The 22,865-nt window shown below is 43.0% G+C and overlaps 1 protein-coding gene and 1 non-coding gene across 3 annotated transcripts in view; both read right to left on the bottom strand.

Annotated features, from left to right (window-relative positions):
* LOC110385041 (uncharacterized) overlaps nucleotides 1-22,865 on the bottom strand; it is a 50,923-nt gene that overhangs the window by 3,844 nt on the left and 24,214 nt on the right. For both annotated transcript variants that reach the window (XM_038011525.2, XM_038011527.2), the window contains exons 22-37: nucleotides 21,746-21,890; nucleotides 21,611-21,663; nucleotides 21,080-21,166; nucleotides 20,253-20,376; nucleotides 18,223-18,417; nucleotides 17,571-17,855; nucleotides 17,035-17,206; nucleotides 16,341-16,502; nucleotides 15,189-15,370; nucleotides 14,447-14,608; nucleotides 13,800-13,927; nucleotides 13,510-13,679; nucleotides 12,934-13,031; nucleotides 12,052-12,187; nucleotides 8,991-9,162; nucleotides 7,678-7,854 (exon numbers count right to left, since the gene is read on the bottom strand). In XM_038011525.2, coding sequence (XP_037867453.1) covers nucleotides 7,678-7,854; nucleotides 8,991-9,162; nucleotides 12,052-12,187; nucleotides 12,934-13,031; nucleotides 13,510-13,679; nucleotides 13,800-13,927; nucleotides 14,447-14,608; nucleotides 15,189-15,370; nucleotides 16,341-16,502; nucleotides 17,035-17,206; nucleotides 17,571-17,855; nucleotides 18,223-18,417; nucleotides 20,253-20,376; nucleotides 21,080-21,166; nucleotides 21,611-21,663; nucleotides 21,746-21,890 — 2,448 coding nt within the window. The remainder of the gene's footprint in view (nucleotides 1-7,677; nucleotides 7,855-8,990; nucleotides 9,163-12,051; nucleotides 12,188-12,933; nucleotides 13,032-13,509; nucleotides 13,680-13,799; nucleotides 13,928-14,446; nucleotides 14,609-15,188; nucleotides 15,371-16,340; nucleotides 16,503-17,034; nucleotides 17,207-17,570; nucleotides 17,856-18,222; nucleotides 18,418-20,252; nucleotides 20,377-21,079; nucleotides 21,167-21,610; nucleotides 21,664-21,745; nucleotides 21,891-22,865) is intronic.
* TRNAI-AAU (transfer RNA isoleucine (anticodon AAU)) lies at nucleotides 10,079-10,152 on the bottom strand. The gene has a single exon. It is a non-coding gene; the product is annotated as a tRNA-Ile (tRNA).

The raw sequence follows: 22,865 nt of genomic DNA, 5'->3' as shown, positions 1-22,865 counted from the left end.
CAGGGATACTCCTTGGAATTGCGGCGCCATGACAAAGGGGTCCTTCTTCGCAGTGAACGCGCAAACTTGTGTCTTTATCGGGTTGAATTGAACCAAGTTCAATTCACCCCATTCGGAGACTCGCCCCAGAGAGTTCTCCACTTCAGACACAAGTTTTGATCGTCTCTCTTGCACCACGCTCCGAGAGAGACTCTGATGGCCGATATATCGCGCATCCCCCGTGCTGTCATCTGCATAGCAATGCATGCCATCAATAGACAGCATGTCATTGATATACAGGATGAAAAGCGTGGGGGAGAGCACCGAACCTTGTGGAACGCCAGCGTTAATGGTCATGGTATCAGAACAGTCACCGTCTACAACGACCGTGATGCTCCGCCCATCCAAAAAGCTAGCGATCCACTTGCAGAGACCCTCGGGGATTCCGTAAGATGGTAACTTCGATAGAAGTGCCCTATGCCAGACCCTGTCGAAGGCCTTCGCGATATCAAGGCTCACAGCAAGAGCCTCGCCCTTGCTTTCCAAGGCTTCAGCCCACCTGTGAGTAAGGTATACAAGAAGATCGCCAGCTGAGCGACCGTGACGGAAACCGTACTGTCGGTCACTGATCAGCTGGCGATCCTCCAGATACTTCAGGAGTTGTATATTAATTATTCGCTCCATCACCTTGGAAAGCAAGGAAGTTATCGCGATAGGCCTATAGCTCGATGGGTCCGACCGGTCACCCTTCTTGGGGATAGGGTGGACGTGGGCAGTCTTCCATGAAGACGGAACCCTGTTAGTGCAATAAGAGAGGCGATACAAACGCGTTAGCGCAGGCGTCAGCTCAGGGGCGCACGTTTTCAGAACCACTGCAGGGATGCCGTCTGGCCCGCTCGACTTATGGACGTCCAGGAGTCGGAGTTCCCGCCTGACTGCACACTGTGTAAAGCAGATCTCGGGCAGGGAACTATCACACCGGAGGATGTTCGGTGGTGTGGCACCCCCGTCGTCCACAGTCGAGTTCGAGGCGAAGAGTTTGACCAGAAGGTCAGCCTTCTCTTTCGCACTATGGGCCAGACTGTCATCGGACTTGCGTAGTGGTGGGAGACTAGACCTGCAAAAGTTTCCTTCTGCAGCTTTGGCGAGCGACCAGAAAGCACGGCTCCCAGAGGGATAGCTCTTCAGTCGCTCGCCAATTCTAGCAACGTGCTCCGACTTCGCCTTGGCAATAACCTTCTTGTAGGACCTGGAAGCGGCGTTATATTTCCGCCTTTCCTCTGAGATGTTAGGGTCCTGACGTCTCCTGGCATTATCCCATGCCACGTATGCGGACCGCTTGAGGTGTGCAGCATCCCTGCTGGCATTGTTATACCAGGGTCTGCTGCGACCCCCAACGGGCACTTCAGAGGAGGGAATAAACAATTCCATCCCCTGGAGCACCACGTCTTTAAGACGGTCCGCACAGACGTCAGGATCAGCAGAGGAAAAGCAGAACCGCCCCCATGGGTAGGATGCGTAAAATTCACGCAATCCATCCCAATCTGCTGACATATACCGCCAAACTCTTCGATACCCGGTCGTCGTTCGACGATCAGGACGAGAGAGTGGAACGGCAGCACGAATAAGGCAGTGATCAGACGATCCAAGCGGAGCGTCGACCACCACACTGTATCCGGCCGGATCTGTGGTCAGCAGAAGGTCCAACAAAGAAGGCTCGTGCCCCTCGATATCTGGGACACGGGTGGGCTGTGTCACCAGCTGGGAGAAGCCGTAGGCCAAGGCGAAATCGTAGGCAGTCCGACCCGGGAGGTCAGTGGTTCTGGACCCCAACCACTCTTGGTGGTGAGCGTTAAAGTCTCCAAGAACCACCACCTCCGCAGATGGGTACTGCTCAAGCACGCGGTTAGTCCCCTCTTGCACATGCTCAAACAGAGCTGAACCTGCATCACTGCTGTGGGACCTGTACAGGCACGCGTAGATTCGGCTACGGCCCCCGTGATCTACGCGCAGCCACAAGAGGGACAGGTCCCGTTGTTCGAGGCCCCGAAGACGGCGACAACAGACATCAGCCCGGACGAATACGCACACCCCGGCTTTACGCAGGAAGTTGTGCTCCAATACGTAGCCGGGGTATTCAAGGTATGAGGTATCATCCGGAGCAGATATCTGCGTCTCCGTTAAAAAAAGCAGGGCAGGCTGCGCCGTCTCAAGGTGGTGGTGTACGGCGTCAAGGTTGCTATGTAGGCCCCTGACATTGCTGAAATCCACATTAAATGTGGAATGGGGAGCCGCCTGTAAAACCCTTTTCTTTTTTTTCGACTTCATTAAGTTGTTATATTTCGGGAGAGTAGGATTAGGAGAGGTAGGATGTTAGAGGTGAGATCGAGGCAACACCTGAATGAAGCGCGGAACATAGTACGTGCTCGACCACGGGTTGCGTGAGAGACTGACGCAGGGCATGGAAGGGCCCCCAGTCCACTCTGCGTGCGATCGCCGGGATCCACTCCGGTCTCCGACTCCGGCACGACGACCGCACGGCAGAATTTTACACCGGTTGGCGGGACAGCTTCCCGGGGCGGAGTTTAGTAGAGACACCCGGGTTCAGGTCCCCTACTGACCGGCGGGCGGCAGCGGATACCGTTTCACTGGGTCTCCCTATACCCCCGTCAAACAATCACGCCCCGCGAGTTCGCACGCACGTCTGCTCCGCAAGTTCCAGGCGTAACCAAGACTCACCCCCAACAAGGAAGGGGAAAGGGAAGGGATAGAACTGGCTCTCCAACCCACACGCCGGAACACAGCTAGGCTATTTGGCGGCGGATTCTAGTTGGAGGGTGGTCGCCAGCCAGTCGGACTAAGTCCTACCACCGGTTATGTTTTCGGCTCCCGTTTAGCACCACCCAGGGGTCACTTGTAGGGAATCGCGGGTTAAACCTACGGAAGCGGGAAGCACCAACCCCCAGTGCTTAGTCTATTGTGATCTTTTACTGCACATCAGCTGTCGTTTATAGGATTTATCCGTTCTAAGCAGTGATATCGAGGCGCTACTCGGCATGGGAAGCTCTGTCATTCTGGCGGGCGACCTAAATTGTAAACACATCAGGTGGAACTCACTCAACAACTGTCCTGGTGAAGCTGGAAAGGCCTCCGGGCCACCAGTAATCTTTCAATCATAAAAAAAAAGGATTTATCCTGCGTTCTTCAGGAAAGGAAAATTAAAACCATACAAAACATTTAAAAAATATCCAGAGTACCAGGAAGCTTTCAAAAATTTCCGTAACAGCGAATCAATTGAAAATTTAGATCAACAACAAAACATCTATAATAGAGGTCTATATGCAATGCTTACAATGTCCGTAATGTAATTGATATTGATGCTGCTCGACTTCAATTATTCATCGACTCCTATACAGTCTCTAATGTAAACGAAGCTTTTGACCGAAAGAAATTGCGAAATTTTGACGTTAGCAATCTACCACCTTGTAAAAGCGAGCTATTGCAGCAATTTTTGCGATCAAATTCTGTATATAGCCGCCAAAATGTCAGGATATTATTGTTGGAAGTCAACGCTTGTTGTATCAGTTGGATATGGCATATGTCCCATCGGTTATATATGATGGCTCAACCATCAACTGGTGTTCAGTTGTAAAGGACTTAGGCCTACTTATTGACTCCAGCCTGAGTTGGCGAGCCCAGGTCATTTCCGTGTGTCAGCGAGTTACACTTACACTCCGTATGCTTTACCGCCTGAAGAATTTCCTTCCGCCCGAGACCAAGACAATGCTCGTTCAAACTTTGGTCTTCCCCATGATCGACTATAGTGATGTGTGCTACTTTGACCTGAATGCAGATCTACTCAATAAACTTAACCGGCTTCTCAATAACTGCATTCGATTTATTTATAATCTTCGGAAATACGATCACGTATCTTCTTATCGCTCCCAACTCAAATGGCTCCCCATTCGTCAACGCCGTAGCTTGCGTGCTCTCAGTACTCTTTACTCTTTGTTGCACTCCCCAAATCCACCTGCTTATTTAACTAATTTCTTTCAATATTTAGGGTCTGACCACAGCCGAAATCTTCGTTCATCTCACAATCTTCTTCTTCGCTGTCCTCCACATAGTTCTGACTTTTTACATTCTTCATTCACAATTCAGTCTATTCTTCTATGGAATGCGCTCCCACTCAAAATAAGGTCGGTCACTACACGTGAAGCGTTTAAGACGAAGGTTCGAGAACTGTTTCTCAGAGAGTTAGCAGAGTCATCTAATTGATAATATTTGTTTATATATGTTTTTATATCTATATATTTATATATATCTATATATTTATGTATATGTATTTATTTAAGTACTAGCGAACCGCCCTCGCTTCGCTTCGGAAACATTAAAACACACATGAAACCATAAAAACAAAATTTTTTTTTTTAAAAAAAGTAGCCTCTGTTCATCAGGGACAATGTCGGCTTCTAATGGAAAAAGAATTTTTCAAATCGGTCCAGTAGTTTCGGAGCCTATTCGAAACAAACAAACAAACAAATCTTTCCTCTTTATAATATTAGTATAGACTATGTATTATGTATGTTATATATACACATAATATATGTTTAAGTAATATCCCCTTCACACTACACCTACCAAGCTTCATCTCTGCACTCCCCTAAGGTAGACTGTTAGAGAATGCCTATGGCATTAAGTCCGCCTTTATACTTTCTAGTATAAGAAGTTATAAATAAATAAATAAATAAATATACCATTTGGAATAATGCTCATCTAAAAAATCCAACCTCATATGGAACCGGATAATGATGGCAGGGTATTGAAAGATGACAAACACCAAGATCTACTACCGAGTTATGTTAGAGATTCGCTCAAAACTCAATCAGGTATGTAATTATTATGACAAATTATTGTACATTTTTTGATCTGATGAAACTGATGAAACTGATGAATAAGGCGATATCAATATCGCCTTATTCATCAGTTTCTGTAAAAAATTAAGAAAAATTATACAATTTGAATAATAAAAAAAAAATGTACAATAATTTGTCATAATAATTACATACCTGATTGAGTTTTGAGCGAATCTCTAACATAACTCGGTAGTAGATCTTGGTGTTTGTCATCTTTCAATACCCTGCCATCATTATCCGGTTCCATATGAGGTTGGATTTTTTAGATGAGCATTATTCCAAATGGTATATTTATTTATTTATAACTTCTTATACTAGAAAGTATAAAGGCGGACTTAATGCCATAGGCATTCTCTAACAGTCTACCTTAGGGGAGTGCAGAGATGAAGCTTGGTAGGTGTAGTGTGAAGGGGATATTACTTAAACATATATTATGTGTATATATAACATACATAATACATAGTCTATACTAATATTATAAAGAGGAAAGATTTGTTTGTTTGTTTGTTTCGAATAGGCTCCGAAACTACTGGACCGATTTGAAAAATTCTTTTTCCATTAGAAGCCGACATTGTCCCTGATGAACAGAGGCTACTTTTTTAAAAAAAAAAAATTTTGTTTTTATGGTTTCATGTGTGTTTTAATGTTTCCGATGCGAAACGAGGGCGGGTCGCTAGTACTTAAATAAATACATATACATAAATATATAGATATATATAAATATATAGATATAAAAACATATATAAACAAATATTATCAATTAGATGACTCTGCTAACTCTCTGAGAAACAGTTCTCGAACCTTCGTCTTAAACGCTTCACGTGTAGTGACCGACCTTATTTTGAGTGGGAGCACATTCCATAGAAGAATAGACTGAATTGTGAATGAAGAATGTAAAAAGTCAGAACTATGTGGAGGACAGCGAAGAAGAAGATTGTGAGATGAACGAAGATTTCGGCTGTGGTCAGACCCTAAATATTGAAAGAAATTAGTTAAATAAGCAGGTGGATTTGGGGAGTGCAACAAAGAGTAAAGAGTACTGAGAGCACGCAAGCTACGGCGTTGACGAATGGGGAGCCATTTGAGTTGGGAGCGATAAGAAGATACGTGATCGCATTTCCGAAGATTATAAATAAATCGAATGCAGTTATTGAGAAGCCGGTTAAGTTTATTGAGTAGATCTGCATTCAGGTCAAAGTAGCACACATCACCATAGTCGATCATGGGGAAGACCAAAGTTTGAACGAGCATTGTCTTGGTCTCGGGCGGAAGGAAATTCTTCAGGCGGTAAAGCATACGGAGTGTAAGTGTAACTCGCTGACACACGGAAATGACCTGGGCTCGCCAACTCAGGCTGGAGTCAATAAGTAGGCCTAAGTCCTTTACAACTGAACACCAGTTGATGGTTGAGCCATCATATATAACCGATGGGACATATGCCATATCCAACTGATACAACAAGCGTTGACTTCCAACAATAATATCCTGACATTTTGGCGGCTATATACAGAATTTGATCGCAAAAATTGCTGCAATAGCTCGCTTTTACAAGGTGGTAGATTGCTAACGTCAAAATTTCGCAATTTCTTTCGGTCAAAAGCTTCGTTTACATTAGAGACTGTATAGGAGTCGATGAATAATTGAAGTCGAGCAGCATCAATATCAATTACATTACGGACATTGTAAGCATTGCATATAGACCTCTATTATAGATGTTTTGTTGTTGATCTAAATTTTCAATTGATTCGCTGTTACGGAAATTTTTGAAAGCTTCCTGGTACTCTGGATATTTTTTAAATGTTTTGTATGGTTTTAATTTTCCTTTCCTGAAGAACGCAGGATAAATCCTTTTTTTTTATGATTGAAAGATTACTGGTGGCCCGGAGGCCTTTCCAGCTTCACCAGGACAGTTGTTGAGTGAGTTCCACCTGATGTGTTTACAATTTAGGTCGCCCGCCAGAATGACAGAGCTTCCCATGCCGAGTAGCGCCTCGATATCACTGCTTAGAACGGATAAATCCTATAAACGACAGCTGATGTGCAGTAAAAGATCACAATAGACTAAGCACTCTATCTCGCTCACACCCGCTTGAACAGTTGCTACCTCGCGCTCGCACCTACAGCGGGCTCTCAATGTGTCTGGCAAGATGTAAGAACCATTAAAACTGTCCGGCTATTGGGGTAACATATTTTTATAAGTCCCTAAGTAACATATATAAAATTTAGCTTTTATAGTATAACGAAAGTATAATTAAAATTTATTAAAGTTTAGGGGTGTCTGGCAGGGGGTAACAACTGGAAAAAGTGTCCGGCAACGGATATCATGATTTCTAAAGATATTCTGGAGTAAATATTAAAAAAAAAATCCTTTATACTTTAACGAATTTAAGGTACTATTTTATATACCTTTACTGCCTGTTACCTGCCCAAGTAACCACAATCGAAACTCTATAATCGCGGGTCGTTCTTACCTGTGTTGGAGACATACACAGAGAAACTTTCAGCTTTTATAAAATAACGAAGGTCTGGCTGTCGCGGGCTCTTGGGCTATTAGTACTTTACTGGTGGTAGGACGTCTTGTGAGTCCGCACGGGTAGGTACCACCACCCTGTCTATTTCTGCCGTGAAGCAGTAATGCGTTTCGGTTTGAAGGGTGGGGCAGTCGTTGTAACTATACTGAGGCCTTAGAACTCATATCTCAAGGTGGGTAGCGGCATTTACGTTGTAGATGTCCTTTATCCTTTAGGCCACGACTTCAAAATGTTGATATAATAGATGTTACCTGGTGGTGGGTCCGTGGACGGGCCGGAACGTGACGACGCTGAGCACGGAGCGCGGCGGGGGCTCCCCCCACCCCCGCAGCAGCGCCAGCGCCGCCTCCCGCCCCCCCGGCCCCCCGCACCGCCCCACGCGCCCCGCGCAGCATATCCACACGGCCAGTATTGTCTCGTCTTCTGTACTGTGATACGGTAAAGTACCTTATAAGTAAACGTTTTAAATTAAATTAAATTCAACAACAGAGGTCCCAACAGTATACATATTTCAATTAATTATAGACGAATTTCGACTACTGCGGGACCACTATAGTAGAATTATTTTGTCCGTGCAGTTTGGGTCATAAAAAATCGGAGCGGTGAAGCGAGTATTTCGCTCTCTCTTCCACTCACGAGCCTTATGGACGGGCCTAGTGATGCGCATTATTGTTGTCGATAAGCGTTATCGATAGTGTATTTAGTTTTGACATTTTGTGGGTTAGTGATAAAAATGAATACACATATCGCCGCAGCAAGTTAACGAGAACGGCAGAAATTAACACTTTGTAACTTTTCGGGATCTATTCTTATTTCAGTGAAAAATTTTAACACATTGTTGATAACAACACGTGCAAATATTATTTTGATTAAATTCTGCCGTTCTGATCCAAAACAAAGGAGTAGCCATTGTGTCACTAAAGAAATTCAGAGAACGATTGCATAAAAACACATTTCTCTACGACATAATGTACTATAACTTGCAGGTAAGTACAAATGACTCATAACATAATAATGTCTCACCACCCTTCGTATACCGCCCCGCCGCCGTGTACCTGCCTTCGATGATTCATTTATTATTATCGATAATGGCGTTGCGCCCGCGCTAAGTGCTCACCGCCCTAGCCGGGCTATGTTTTATGACCCAAACTGCATGGACAAAATAATTCTACTATAGTTTCAATAAATGTCTATGTGGAAGGCTAAACGACAAAGGGAACATGTTCCATCGAGTGGGTGATATTGCTTGGCAGACCGGCGCTCCGAATGTTGTTGTTCGGAACTTGTATATATACAAGCTATATCTTGAAAAAGTCTGTGATTCTGCGAAGCACGGCTCTTGGTAGGGTTCGTGTTAGAAACGTCGTTAGGTTTGAGCTCCGTGAGCTCACTTACTTGTTAGGTTACGCTGACACAGCCTCTCAAGGCTATCATCTCATGTAGGAAAAAAAGCTACTAAAGTTTTTTATTTAAATAAACGTTTATACATGTCCAGCCACAGACGACCGCGGTGTTGTTCCTACAACGTGGAGGACACTTGTGAGTGTTAAGTACATATACTCACAAGGAGTGTTGCCTGGCGAGCAGCGCGTGCAGGGCGCGGGCGGGGGCGGGCGCGGGCGCGGCGAGCGTGCACACGTAGGCGGCGTGCAGGGCGCCCTCGCCCGCCAGCGCGCGCGGCTCCGTCCACGGACACCCCGCCCACGCCGCCCGCATCTCGCTCCAGCCCGACGACTCTACACAAATCTATATATTAATACGTCAAGCAAAAACTTTGTACCTAGCAAAAATGTTTGTATTTTGTATTTACGAAAATTGCGCGTCCGGAGGACTATGAAATTTTCCACACTTATACAGAGGAGAAGAAGTGCAGAAAGTGATTTTTTTTTCAAATTATGCATAATAAATACATTAAACCAAGAGAAGAGAATTACACACATTACCATACATTTGATACAACACCATACGAGTATACTCTTTGTTTATTGTCAAACTTTTGTTATTGTTTAAAGTCTGTTGTCAAATTGAGAATAGATTAATATTGTTTGTCTTTAATATTATTTGTCTATAGTGTAGTCTTTGCGAAAATTGTAATTATAGTAGTATAATAAATAGTCTTTTACAACAGAGCCACAATAATGTTCAAACTTATAATTTTAATTGATTATATTCGAATTTCGACTACTGGAGGACCGCTAGTATTTACTATTGTAAAATCGGAATGAAGACTATACAGCAATGTTCGTTATTAAAAATTTGACATTCTTAATTAGAAAAAAATTACAGCATAAGATTTTTTTTAATTCATTACTTGAAATAAATAACACACGACCGACCCTACATATTATAGTGTTCCTTTTGCTGACTATAAATACAATTGGTTTACAATAAGATTACACAATATTATAGGCAAAGATTCGTAAAAAATAAATAAAGAATATAAAAAATGAAAAAAAAATATATAAAAGTACTATACATTTAGAACACTTTTTTTTGTTTTTTTATTTCTGAACGCCAATATTTTCTCAATTATAATATTTCTATACGATGTTACTGAATGAAAACCTTTTTTAATGAATAAAATATAATATAAAAAATTTAAAATCAACAATAATTAAATGTGGATAATTTAAAAATGCGAAAAAAGAAGATTGGCCCATGAGGGGATCGAACCCGCGACCTTCGCGTTATTAGCACGACGCTCTAACCAACTGAGCTAATGGGCCGATGTGTGTTTCGCTTAAAAAGAGAGTCTACATAAAGTTAGTAATAACTGTTTAATTTTAGATATGATGTATAAGATCATGTAACGATTCAAGGCAATGGAATTCGGAGCAGTCCACAATACAATATCTACCACCCAACTTAGTACAAAAGGGCACTGTAGTCGCCGAAAATGTCTGTTTTTTATCGAGAAAACATATTTAACCTGACCTTCACATTTTTCCTCAGTCGAGGTGAGCTAATAATAACGAAACTCAAAAGAACTCGAGAAAACAGCATCATTGTTTATCCTTTTTTATATTCGAGACCTCAACGTGGGTAGTAAGTAGCATTCAAGCAGTGATGTCTATAGGCTCTGGGAACCTCTTAACTCCATTCTTCCATAAAGGACGAACAAAATACTAGAAAGAAAAAAAAACTAAAAACGTGTCATTATGGTATCCTCCATCGAGTCGAGGTCAAGTGAGTTTCCGGGTATCCTCTCCGGATACGGGTGTTAATAACATGACTTCATCACGCGAGGCAGACAAGTAATGACCCAGGTCGTAACATTTTTATGGTACCGACAGTAAAATAATAATATAAATATCACTCGATTTCACGATCTTGGTTGACCGAACTTTAATTACAAAGTCTTCGCGACGCGGAAAACTCTGCAACTGTTAAATTTTTTTAATTTTTTTATAGCTTAGATGGGTGGACGAGCTCACAGCCCACCTGGTGTTAAGTGGTTACTGGAGCCCATAGACATCTACAACGTAAATGCGCCACCCACCTTGAGATATAAGTTCTAAGGTCTCAGTATAGTTAAAACGGCTGCCCCACCCTTCGAACCGAAACGCATTACTGCTTCACGGCGGAAATAGGCGGGGTGGTGGTACCTACCCGTGCGGACTCACAAGAGGTCCTACCACCAGTGAAGTGAACCAGTAAATCGATTTAAAGGTAACCGCGAAACTTATTAAATTGAACAAAAAACGATTCATTCTCTCACATTTCATATTTCGCACATTAATAAATAAATGATTGGGAACAATTCACACACCGTCATCGGTAATATTTATTTTATTTTCCTTCTTATAAGGCAAGAGTACAATACAATGCATCGATGAAAAAATTACAAAATTGCTTCACTTTAGAATGAAACCTTTGTTACTAAGCTCAAACACCAGTATTACAAATATGTACCTTCTCTTCGACGCGACCCGCGTTGAGCGACTATGATAAATTATATTTTAAGTGCAGTGTTAATGTATAAGGTTTTTATCATGTGCATAACACTTTATAGTGAGGTCTTAAGCTGCTTTCAGACTACGCTATACTATAGTGCCATATAGTATAGCAGCCTATACTTAGCCAATAACATATAATAGTACAGTACAGTGTGAATGTGTCCATAACTATGTATGTATGTGCGATATTGTTGTGCTATGAGCTATATACCATATGCTATTATATTATAAAGTGGTCTGAAAGCAACTTAATCTAAACCATGAACTTTGTTTTTTATTGCCCTTGTAGGCATACGAGCATACGGCCCACCTGATGGTGAGTGTTTACCGTCGCCCATGGACTTCAGCAATGCCAGGGGCAGAGCCAAGCCGCTGCCTACCGCTTAATACTCTCCACAAGCCTCTTTTAAAAAAGGACATGTCATAGCGCTCGGGAAATTCCGTGGAGGGGAGCTCATTCCAAAGCCGGATGCTACGTGGCAAAAAAGACCTCTGGAAACGCACTGTCGATGAACGCATCGGTTCCAGATAATATGAATGAACTCTGCTCCGATGGCGGGAGGTGCGATGATAAAAAGGAGATGAGGGGATCATCTCAAACAATTCCTCAGAGCAACTCAATTTATTATTGCGCATTGGGGTTCGTCATGACATAGGAGTGGCTCGTACCTGGATGGGCGAGGAAGGCCTTGATCGCGGCGTCCGACAGCGCGGCGAAGTGCGGGAACGCGGTGAGCGAGCACGCGGCGCGCACGCACGCTCGCCGCACGCGCACGCACGCCTCGCGCACGTGGCGCTCCCACACCTGCGCGCGTGCAACATATACATGTACCGGTCATCCTACTTATAGTAGAATTATTTTGTCCGTGCAGTTTCGGTCATAAAACATAGCCCGGCTAGGGCTCGATAAAAATAAATGAGTCATCGAAGGCAGGTACACGGCGGCGGGATGGTATACGAAGGGTGGTGAGACATTATTATGTTATGAGTCATTTGTACTTACCTGCAAATTATAGTACATTATGTCGAAGAGAAATGTGTTTTTATGCATTCGTTGTCTGAATTTCTTTAGTGACACAATGGCTACTCCTTTGTTTTGTATCAAAACGGCAGAATTTATTCAAAATAATATTTGCACGTGTTGTTATCAACAATGTGTTAAAAATTGTCACCGAACTAAGAATAAATCTCGAAAAGTTACAAAGTGTTAATTTCTGCCGTTCTCGTTAACTTGCTGCGGTGATATGTGGCGTAAGTGTTCGATTAGTGATTTTTTCTTTCATTTTTATCACTTACCCACAAAATGACAAAACTAAATACACTATCGATAACGCTTATCAACAACAATAATGCGCATCACTATGCCCGTCCATAAGGCTCGTGAGTGGAAGAGAGAGCGAAATACTCGCTTCACCGCTCCGATTTTTTATGACCCAAACTGCACGGACAAAATAATTCTACTATTGTTAGTGTCTTGTCTGTCTGCCATCCAGCGGCCCAGGGACACCCGACCGAGCGGCGGGGCGCGGTTGGGGGGCGGGGTGCACTCACCGGCAGCACGCGCGCGGCGGCCGGGCCCGCACACAGCGCCGCGACGGCCCGAGACACCAGCTCCTCCACTTCGTCTCCGGGACTCTTCAAGTACAGAGCTGCAACAACGATTTTTACGTAGGTACATTATATAGCTGGATGTTGAATTCAAGTTGTATAAAACGATTCAAGCATTGAAACAAGCGCATTGAGAGAGGACTTATCAATGTCTGTCTAAATTCTATTTAATAACCTTTGTTTTTATATGTTGGAGCTACCGGAATCTACTGTATCATCTAATGGCACGAGCACTATTCTTCGTGCAATGACTCTTGGGTGGGGGGCTATTAAGTAGATTTAGAGAATACAAATGTGCGAATCCAACCGCCTTTCGGTACAGATATAATATTATTGCATAAATTCATTACTAAGACATGTTGATAGTAGGCATCCAATATTTCTATAACGTAGATTATGTAAATTATCTACTACAACGCTCATCATTTTTATCATTAAAAGTTTTCCGTTCTCCGTTTTAAAAACACCTCAGCTGTCAATTACGGTGGTGTAAGGCATACGGACTGCATTGAGAATTACCAATCTGAGTGATGAGTTTCAACATGGCGGCGGCGTGTGCGGGCACGTGTGCCAGCAGTGCGGGCGCGGCGGCGGCGCGGGCCCAGTGCGCCACCAGCACGCCGCGCCGCACCCGCCCCTCCGCGCCGCCCCCGGCACCGTCCCCCGCGCCGCACGCCTGCACTAATACCCTGCTCGAAACAAATCGTCAGTATTAGGCAAGAGATACGCCTAACTACATATTAATAACAACTACAAACCTAAGTTTACGATGATACAATTCGTCGGAAAATTAAGTGAGAAATGCTTACTTGAACTGCGGTAGCTCGTGGTATGGCTTCTCGGGATTGTGGTGGAAAGCAAAGAATCTACTGCAGGCTTCGTCTAAAGCCAGTTCCGGTAGTCTCCACCATGGCAACTTCATTGCCTCGTCCAATATCTACAAGTAATAATTATACCTTAAATATTTCATACATAGATCGCTTGATTCTCATAGAAGTGATAACTTCTTATGGGAGGGTAAACGATTTCGTTACATAAAGCGTAACGGTGCCAGTCTGTCTGATTTCCCTTTCTCTCACGCCTACTAATACCTAATTACAAGTAATAACCTAAGCTTTTCTCAAGTTTTAAACAATTTCAATATTATATAGTTCAAATTAGATTAGTTTAAGTTATTAGTTCTGTCGGGCGTTCCGAGACGCACAATTTCTTTTTGTATTGAAAAAACATTTATTAGATTAGATCATAATCAATAATGGTATTTGATAAATTAATGGTATTGATAAAAATACAAGATTACTTAGTCTATTTTATCAATTATTCTTTGGGACTTTTTAAAAAGATGTTGTACACTTAAAATAAAATATTGGCATTCGAGGCTTATATTTATTTTCGGTCACGATTGGTACAAGTGCATTGTTATTCAGTTTGTAGCCTGCGTGTTTGTATGACCGACCTGTTCCGAGTGTGGCACGTCGGTGGCCGTGAAGAAGTACAACAGCGCGACCAGCGTCCGCACCGGGCTGTCGTGGTGCGGCGCCAGCAGCGTGCCGGCCGCCGTGCGTGACGTCACCGCGCCCGTCCACGCGCCCGCCTGCTTGTCGCCGCACGCACTCCACTGTACGCACACGTGTAAACTGACAACTCGATCGACGCACGCATACGTCATACGTGGCCATTATTCAGACGTAAATCCCCCGGGTTTGATCTGGGTTTCTTCAATATAAAAACTTTAATATTTTAATGGTACAAATGGTCGAAATTCGACCGTAATAAATTGTAAGTTTGAACATCATTATGATTCTATTGTCAAAGACTTTACTTCTATAATCACAGATTTCGCCAAGGCTAAACTATAGAGAAATAATATTAAAGACAAACAATATTAATCTATTCTAAAATTGACCACACACTGTAACGTATAATGTGGTGTAATGTTTTATTTATTTATTTAACAGAATTTAAGGCATAATAAAAAAAAAATCTGCACTGCGGCGAGAAATTCAGTGGACTGTCTATGAGTTAACTTACTCGTCGAGCCCTTCGTCGCAAGCGACGGGTTCGGCGAGGACGGTGACCGGTGCTTGAGGTACCTAAAAGCACCGTTAATGGATCGGGAAGATCCGTAATGACGTGTTACTGAGACTTCCTATTTGCAACATCAGTCAATCATCATCCAGCCATCAACAAGGACCCACCTGCACGGCAAGTTCGATGCAGTTGCCGCTGAACCACTGGTGGCGGTCCCACGGCAGCGCGGCCAGCTCCGCCAGCAGCTCCGACACCTGGACGCGGCACTCGGACTGGTTTTGTCCGTTAACGTTCAGCTGTGTGTGAACGATCCACTCGTAGGTCTTCTGGAGAATGTAGCTTTCTGTACCTGTTTAAAATAATTGTGGTTAGAAATATGCTTTGTGATTCTAAATTTTAGGAGTTTCCTGATACATAGCTCTACATAGTATCTTTTATTTATTTATTACACCTCATGTAAAATTTATATAGGCGGACTTAATGCCTAAGGCATTCTCTGCCAGTCAACCAGAGTAAATAGTGGTAGGTGCAATGAAATTTATATTAAGTTACAAATACATACACAAAAAAGTATATATATCTATATATATATATATACACATTTAGTAAATACATTTTTTCAGGACACAATAGACATTTTTTCCATAATTTTTAAGTTTTAAATGGCTCTCTTGTAAAATTGCAAAATGGCGTTTAAACCGAATAGCCTTTCAGCTCTCGATATTATTTGAGACATTTCGAATACTTTTACAGTTTTCATGGTCACGGACGTCTAAGGTTCAAAGCATTCGAAGTTCAAACAGAGTTTTAGGTAATAATAATAATAATAATAAATAAATAATAGTTTAAAAAAAACAAACAAAATATTATCAAAATAACCCTTCTACTCGTGTCTGTTCATAAAATATTTATAACTACTGATACCATGCACCCCACGCTTTTTTACAATAAAATCATTTTTTCAAATTTATTAAAATTTATTTTCTATTTTTTAGTTGGATTTTCTATAAAATCGTATTTTGTTAGTATTTTTAAACTATTATTTATTTTTCATTATTTAGATGAATTTCAAACTTTTCATTTTTTTTTTTTAATATTGAATTGTCATCGGTCCTTAATAAGTATACCAAATTTCGAGTTAATCCGACATTTTAAAGGGGGTCAAAATCACGTTCAAAGATACCGTTACATATTAAGATACATACGCCTGAAGCTAATAAAAGCGTATTAAAAACAATTTATATTAACAATGTATGAGCGAGGCGGTAGAAAAGTGAACGACATTCGCATTAATGAATATAATATAATTTTAGTCGCACCCGGACAGTCGCGCATGGTCTGCAGCAGGGCGTCCGCGAAGCTCTTCAGCATGGTCGCGTGCGAGTCGTCCTGAGCGTGCGCGGGCAGCAGCGGGGGCGCGGGGTGGGGCTGCACCCAGGGCGACCACAGCTCCAGCAGCGCCGACCAGCCGCACGCAGCCACTACCCACCAGCAAACCGTTGAGGTTCTTAGTTATCAACGATGTTATTGGGTTACAGTTGGTGAAAAGGACGTATGGTAAGCCCGCACACGAAACCGAACTATTTCTATGACGAAGCAGTCCGATTTGGTTTGGACGGTCGGACCGATTCCGACCTCGTGCTGTGCGTAATTACGTAATTATAATTGCGTAATTACTGTGGTAGGACCTCTTGTAAGTCCGCGCGGGTAGGTACCACCACCTTAACCTATTTCTGCCGTGAAGCAGTAATGCGTTTCGGTTTAAATGGCGGGGTAGCCGTAGTAACTATACTTGAGACCTTAGAACTTATATCTCAAGGTGGGTGGCGCATTTACGTCGTAGATGTCTATGGGCTCCAGTAACCACTTAATACCAGGTGGGCTGTGAACTCGTCCACCCACCTAAGCAAGAAAAAAGTTTCAATTTAATAATTAACGAATGACGCTTGGGATCCACGACCTAGAGGGCAAGCAAAAACCTTCATTTTGAAATCTAGTAAAGTTTTAAAGAACCTCTTTCGGGAGCATAGCTCAACTCGACGGCGGCGTCAACTAACGCTTTCAGGAGCAGCCGGTACACGCGGGCGATCTCCTCGGAGTACACGGCGTACTGGACACCGCGCGGCCGCGGGGCGGTGCGCGCCTCCCACCACAGCGCGCCCAGCTCGCGCGGCAGGCGGGACAGCTGGGGACCGAGGGGGATGTCAGGGGGACCGACGTGGGCCGCGGAGAGTCATTCGTAATGGACCCAGGTGCAGATATTAAAAAAAAGGAATCGCACCTTAAGTGACGAACATTGAGATAAATATTCTTGCATATGCTTAGAGCTAACTTTTTTTAACATACGAATGAAACTTTATCATTCTCTACTGTTACTTTACTAATTTTCAAGAAAACCATGGTTTTATTGAAACTACTCGCGCGCCATCTGTCGTCCGTTAATGAGACTATGACCTTGAACCTTTCCAGAGTCCGAACAATAACGCTACGATCGGATCACTGGTTTACTTATCATAAAAGTCGGTAATAAAAGAGAAAATCATAAAAACCTGATCGAAAGGCACGAGGCCGGCCGAGGTCTCGACGGCCCGCGCCACGTGCCGCCAGTGCGGCGCCGGCAGCGCGCCCGCCGCGGCCGCCCGCATGCAGCGCGCCGTGTGCCCGCACAGCGCGCCCGGCTCCATCAGCGCCTGCATGTGCATCCCTAGCAGCTCCGAGCTCAGCGGGTACGACTCGCTCGTGGGACCCCAGCGCTGGGCCGCAACCAATAAACTATCCAGGAGTTCGCGTCTCTCAGTCAGCTCCAGATCTTTTGATAAGTGGTTCATTTCAAACTGAAACCAATATGGTAACTTCAGGTTCAAGGATAATTGTTTCTCTGGAATTTCCAAGTAAGTGAAAAACGTAAGACTACAATGGCACTTTATTTTATTTGTAATTTTATCTTAATAAAAATAAATTGAAATCCGAAAAAAATCTACTAAAAACTAAAACATGTAAACAAACATCAAATTATGCCCCGTCTCGAGAATTTCTAGTCCAACCTCGATATTCATTAACAAAATTACGTATACATGATAAAGTTGATTCGCATACGAATTCTAGTAAACGTTCATCCTGTAACTAACCCTATTTGAGCTTGGTAAGTTCGAACAGTAGTCGGCAATGGTCGCAAGTGGAATGGAAGCAAGTGTAGTTTACCTTGGAGAGTGCACTGAAGAGCATATAGTCCGGGAGCGAGGTGCGGAGCAGGGCGCAGTAGAGCGGCGGCCAGGGCCGGCACAGGCGCGGCGCCACCACCGCCACGCACAGCGCCGCCTGCAGCGCGGAGCCGGCGCCGGCGCTCCACCGCTGCACTAGCGAGGCACACGTGGCGCCCGACCGCGACACCCACCGCTGGTGTGTACACGTATACTTTACTACCTTAATCACAATAATCATCAGAACACAGGCTCGACTGTGTCCCTGGCATTGACAATCTTCATGAGCGACTACTAACCATTACATGCTGACATTCGCGAAAACGATTTCACTTTATTGAGTTAGTGATTGATGATCTTGACCGCGGGAATTTTGTTCTATATTTGAGACTTAACATTAATTACTTTCTTTTATACAATAAACTAAATGTTCAGTTGGCCAACTTCGAATAAAATAACGGAAGTTTCGAATTAGGCCGTATGTTTTTTCTGCAGCAGACAAATGTTAATATAACTAGTCAGGTCATAAGTATTGTCACACAGTAAAAACTTTTCTTTTAGAATGCTGGCCACAAAAAAGTTTATTGAATTCGAATTTCGAATTGTTCATGAAAATAAAAATGTATACTTTTAGAATTTTACTCATTTTTAAATATGGAGTGGACGCTTAAAGAAGACCGTGTTGCAGTTATTGCGTTGCATCGTTGCGGTTACGCGCCAATTCAAATTTTTAACATACTGAAAAATTTGAATATAACCAAAAGATTCGTTTATCGTACCATCAAACGATACAATGAAGACTCTAGTGTAGATGACAGGTCAAGAAGTGGTCGCCCTCGGTCTGTTAGGACTCCAGCAGTGATAAAAGCTGTGAAGGCGCGAATTCAAAGAAATCCCAAACGTAAGCAGAAACTGTTGGCCCTTCAGATGGGGTTAAGCAGAACCACGGTGAAAAGGGTGTTAAATGAAAACTTAGGGCTTCGGGCATATCGAAGAAAAACAGGACATCGTTTGAATGCTCGTCTAATGGACCTGAGACTGAAGAGATGTCGCGCTTTGTTGAAGCGGTACGCGGGAAAAAAAAATCGGGAAATTCTTTTTTCGGATGAAAAAATTTTTACCCTAGAAGAGAGCTACAACAAACAAAATGATAAGGTGTACGCACACAGTAGTGAAAAAGCGCGCAAGCGAGCTTGTGAGAAAGGTGTAAAAACGAATGCAGTTGTGTATCAAAATACAGTCCTGACGAACCTTGTGGAACCTGTTTCTCATACCATGTTCAATAACAGGCACTGGGTATTCCAACAAGATTCGGCGCCAGCTCATAGAGCGAAGAGCACACAAGACTGGCTGGCGGCGACTTCATCCGGCACGAAGACTGGCCCTCCTCCAGTCCAGATTTGAATCCGTTAGATTACAAGATATGGCAACACTTGGAGGAAAAGGCGTGCTCAAAGCCTCATCCCAATTTGGAGTCAATCAAGACATCCTTGATTAAGGCAGCCGCCGATATTGACATGGACCTCGTTCGTGCTGCGATAGACGACTGGCCGCGCAGATTGAAGGCCTGTATTCAAAATCACGGAGGTCATTTTGAATAAACTTTAGTGTCATAAGAATCTATGTTTTGTTAAGTTTATTTTGGTATATGAATGGTTACATAATGAATAAACTTGTTTCAATTATTTTACATTAAACATGTGACAGAATTTATGACCTGACTAGGTATAATCAAAAATATACATACACAAATTGTGGTATAAATGAAATAATTACACTTTGAATACAGCGCTACCTGTTAGAAACTTTATAGACGACGGATGATAATCACCTTTCGTCACATTTTAAACAAAAAAATTTATAACAAACAATATTGTGAATAAAAAATGCGACAAATAGTATCCTATCTCTCAAGTCGGATCCAACTACGTGCAACGTGCGAAAATAACCTAAAATCGGTTCATTAGTTTAGAAATTCATCGCGGACAAATAGCGTGACGCGATTTTTCTATGTGAAGATATGTTTATTACCTCTGCCAGCACTAGTGCGGCTCTGTGCAGGGCGGCGTGCGCCGGACCAGACTCCGGGCACGCGGCCGCCGCCGCCCACACGCGCTCCACCACGCACAACGCGCTGCTCATCGAGTCTATCCGCCTGGACACAACACGCTTTATGATTAAAGGCTACCGGTGGCCCGGAGACCTTTCCAGTTTCACCAGGACAGGTGGGCGAGCAAGGGCTTAGCCAGGAGGGGTGGGATTTGCTAACAGCTGCCCGAGCGCCTCCGAAGAAGACCTAACAACTCAAGAGCAGCTGCTTGGCGAATGAATCTACTACCGGATCGGAATCGCGACTCGCTGAGTAGATCCGGCGAACTCTTTGCCGAGTTCGACGAGTACGGTTTACCGGGGTCCCTAAACCTGCTCCAAGCGTTAGAGCTGAAGGCGTCATGTCCCACGTGTGGACAAATGGTATGGCATTAGAACGCGATACTCGCTTTAGACAATTTTATACATACGACATAATCACAAACACCTCAATTTCTTCGAATCATTCGATGTAATACAATTTCTTATTTTTTATTGGAATCTTTTTTTATAACAGTAAAATAACACTACTACTGTACTATACTATACTATAGAAAAAATAACTAAGCTATCGAAATAAGTCCCGAAATTGGCCACAATGGAATTTTTAAAAGTTTTGATGTTAAACGAAACACGTTTAAAACTGAAGCGTCAATGCACTTCAAAGTTTCAATAGCAGCTTTTGTTTTGTTAATATTTCAAACTGATAAATGTAATGTTTTGTTAATATTTCAAACTAATATTATACAGTCTAAACTAATGGTGATTACTTGACGATAGAGTAGAGTGCGGCGGCGGTGCGGGCGGCGTGCGGGCGCGGCCTCGACAGGCGGCTTACGCTCTTGCGGCTTGTGCATCTGTTAACGGAAACAAGTATCCATGACATCTTAGTCTATCACTAAAACCAATGAGTTCGAAATTGTTAATGACTATCGGCCTAAAATATCAAAAACGCATTTGTTGAAAACGTGTACCACCCGCCAGCGGGATTCGAACATCGGCCCAGTAGCATCGATCGATACGAGAGCACGGACGTCTTATCCTTTAGACCACAGTGCAATGTTGAGAGACCGGAGATTTTTTAATTATTTGCATTCACAATCGGGCCTTGCACAACCGAATTTATCATTGACGGCTAACTTCATGTTGTCGCGCTGCAATATCTGACTGCACTCTTCTCATTACTACTATAACATCTACTAAGCTCACACGTAGTTTAACTTCGAAAATCTTTCTCAACTATAACTATATATAATTTAAACTAAATTAACTAATAATTTCTAGTAAAATTCCACAAGTACCTGTTTTCTCTGATACTACGCTCGACTCCGGCTGATATACACCATTCTTCAGCCTGGAACAGTTATGAAAAAAAAAAGTAATTCGAAGTAGCGTCATGGCATTTGTAGCTCACGACAGTGGTCAGCATCGCTCACATTGAGGCGCACGCTGACCGGCGGGCACTTGTTGGCGCACTGCCTGCTGACGGGCGGCAGGGGGCGCCGCGCGCGCAGCGAGCCCAGCAGCACCCACAGCTGGACGTCCAGCGCCCTCACGCGATCTGTCTCCGACGACCACTCTCTGAGGAGTCGCAGACACGATTTTATTTATTGCTTATATGGGTGGACGAGCTCACAAGCTGGTGTTAAGTAGTTACCGGAACCCATTGACATCTACAACGAAAATGCGCCACCCACCTTGAGATATAAGTTCTAAGGTTTCAGTATAGTTACAACGGCTGCCCCACCCTTCAAACCGAAACGCATTACTGCTTCACGGTAGAAATAGGCAGGGTGGTGGTACCTACACGCGCGGACTCACAATACGTCCTACCACCAGTAGAAGCTATACAGAAAGGAGACGGAAAATCGTGGGCCAAAAATGTAATAACTTGGCATGTAGTCTAAAAAATTTGTCATATTTTTTTATATAAGAATATAAAAAATCACCTCAATCCTTTTCCTGGGACCGGAGAAAAATGAGAAAGTTAGTTTTTGTCGGTTTAGCGTTGTGATCGATTTAATTAATCGATTACAGGATTATAAAAAAAAAGAACATTGCACTAGGTAATGATTGCAAAGTAATTAAATGAGCTATTTATACTTGTTGTATACAAGTGCAGTATACAGCGAATTTAATTGGGATTACATACATAAATAAAGAAAAAGTCTATTATTACTTAACAAAGTAATATCATTATCGATTTCAAATCGATTTAAATCAATTGTATTTTTAATGACAGCTTTGACAATAAGCTGACATGACGCTTGTTCATAGATTATACTTAATATTTGGCGCTTGTTGGTTTTTTCTGCTTTACTCGTTTTGTATTTTCGACGCGTTTTGAGTGTGTGTCTGGCTGTTTTTATTTATTTTCAACGATCACTGCTTTATTATTACGGATTCCAACCCTGCCTGACTTGTACTACAATTTCTTCTACACTGGACACTGAAGATCGCTCACACGTTTGTCTTGAAATTGTTGAATTGGATGCTGTTGAAATTATGGATCGCTGTGTGAATTGTGGGATAGCAATTAATCATAGCAATTCCATA

The sequence above is a fragment of the Bombyx mori genome, chromosome 6 (assembly GCF_030269925.1).
Source record: "Bombyx mori chromosome 6, ASM3026992v2".
Classification (NCBI taxonomy): domain Eukaryota; kingdom Metazoa; phylum Arthropoda; class Insecta; order Lepidoptera; family Bombycidae; genus Bombyx; species Bombyx mori.
The sequence above is the reverse complement of the archived record's forward strand: the minus strand, read 5'-3'. Positions and strand labels throughout refer to the sequence as shown.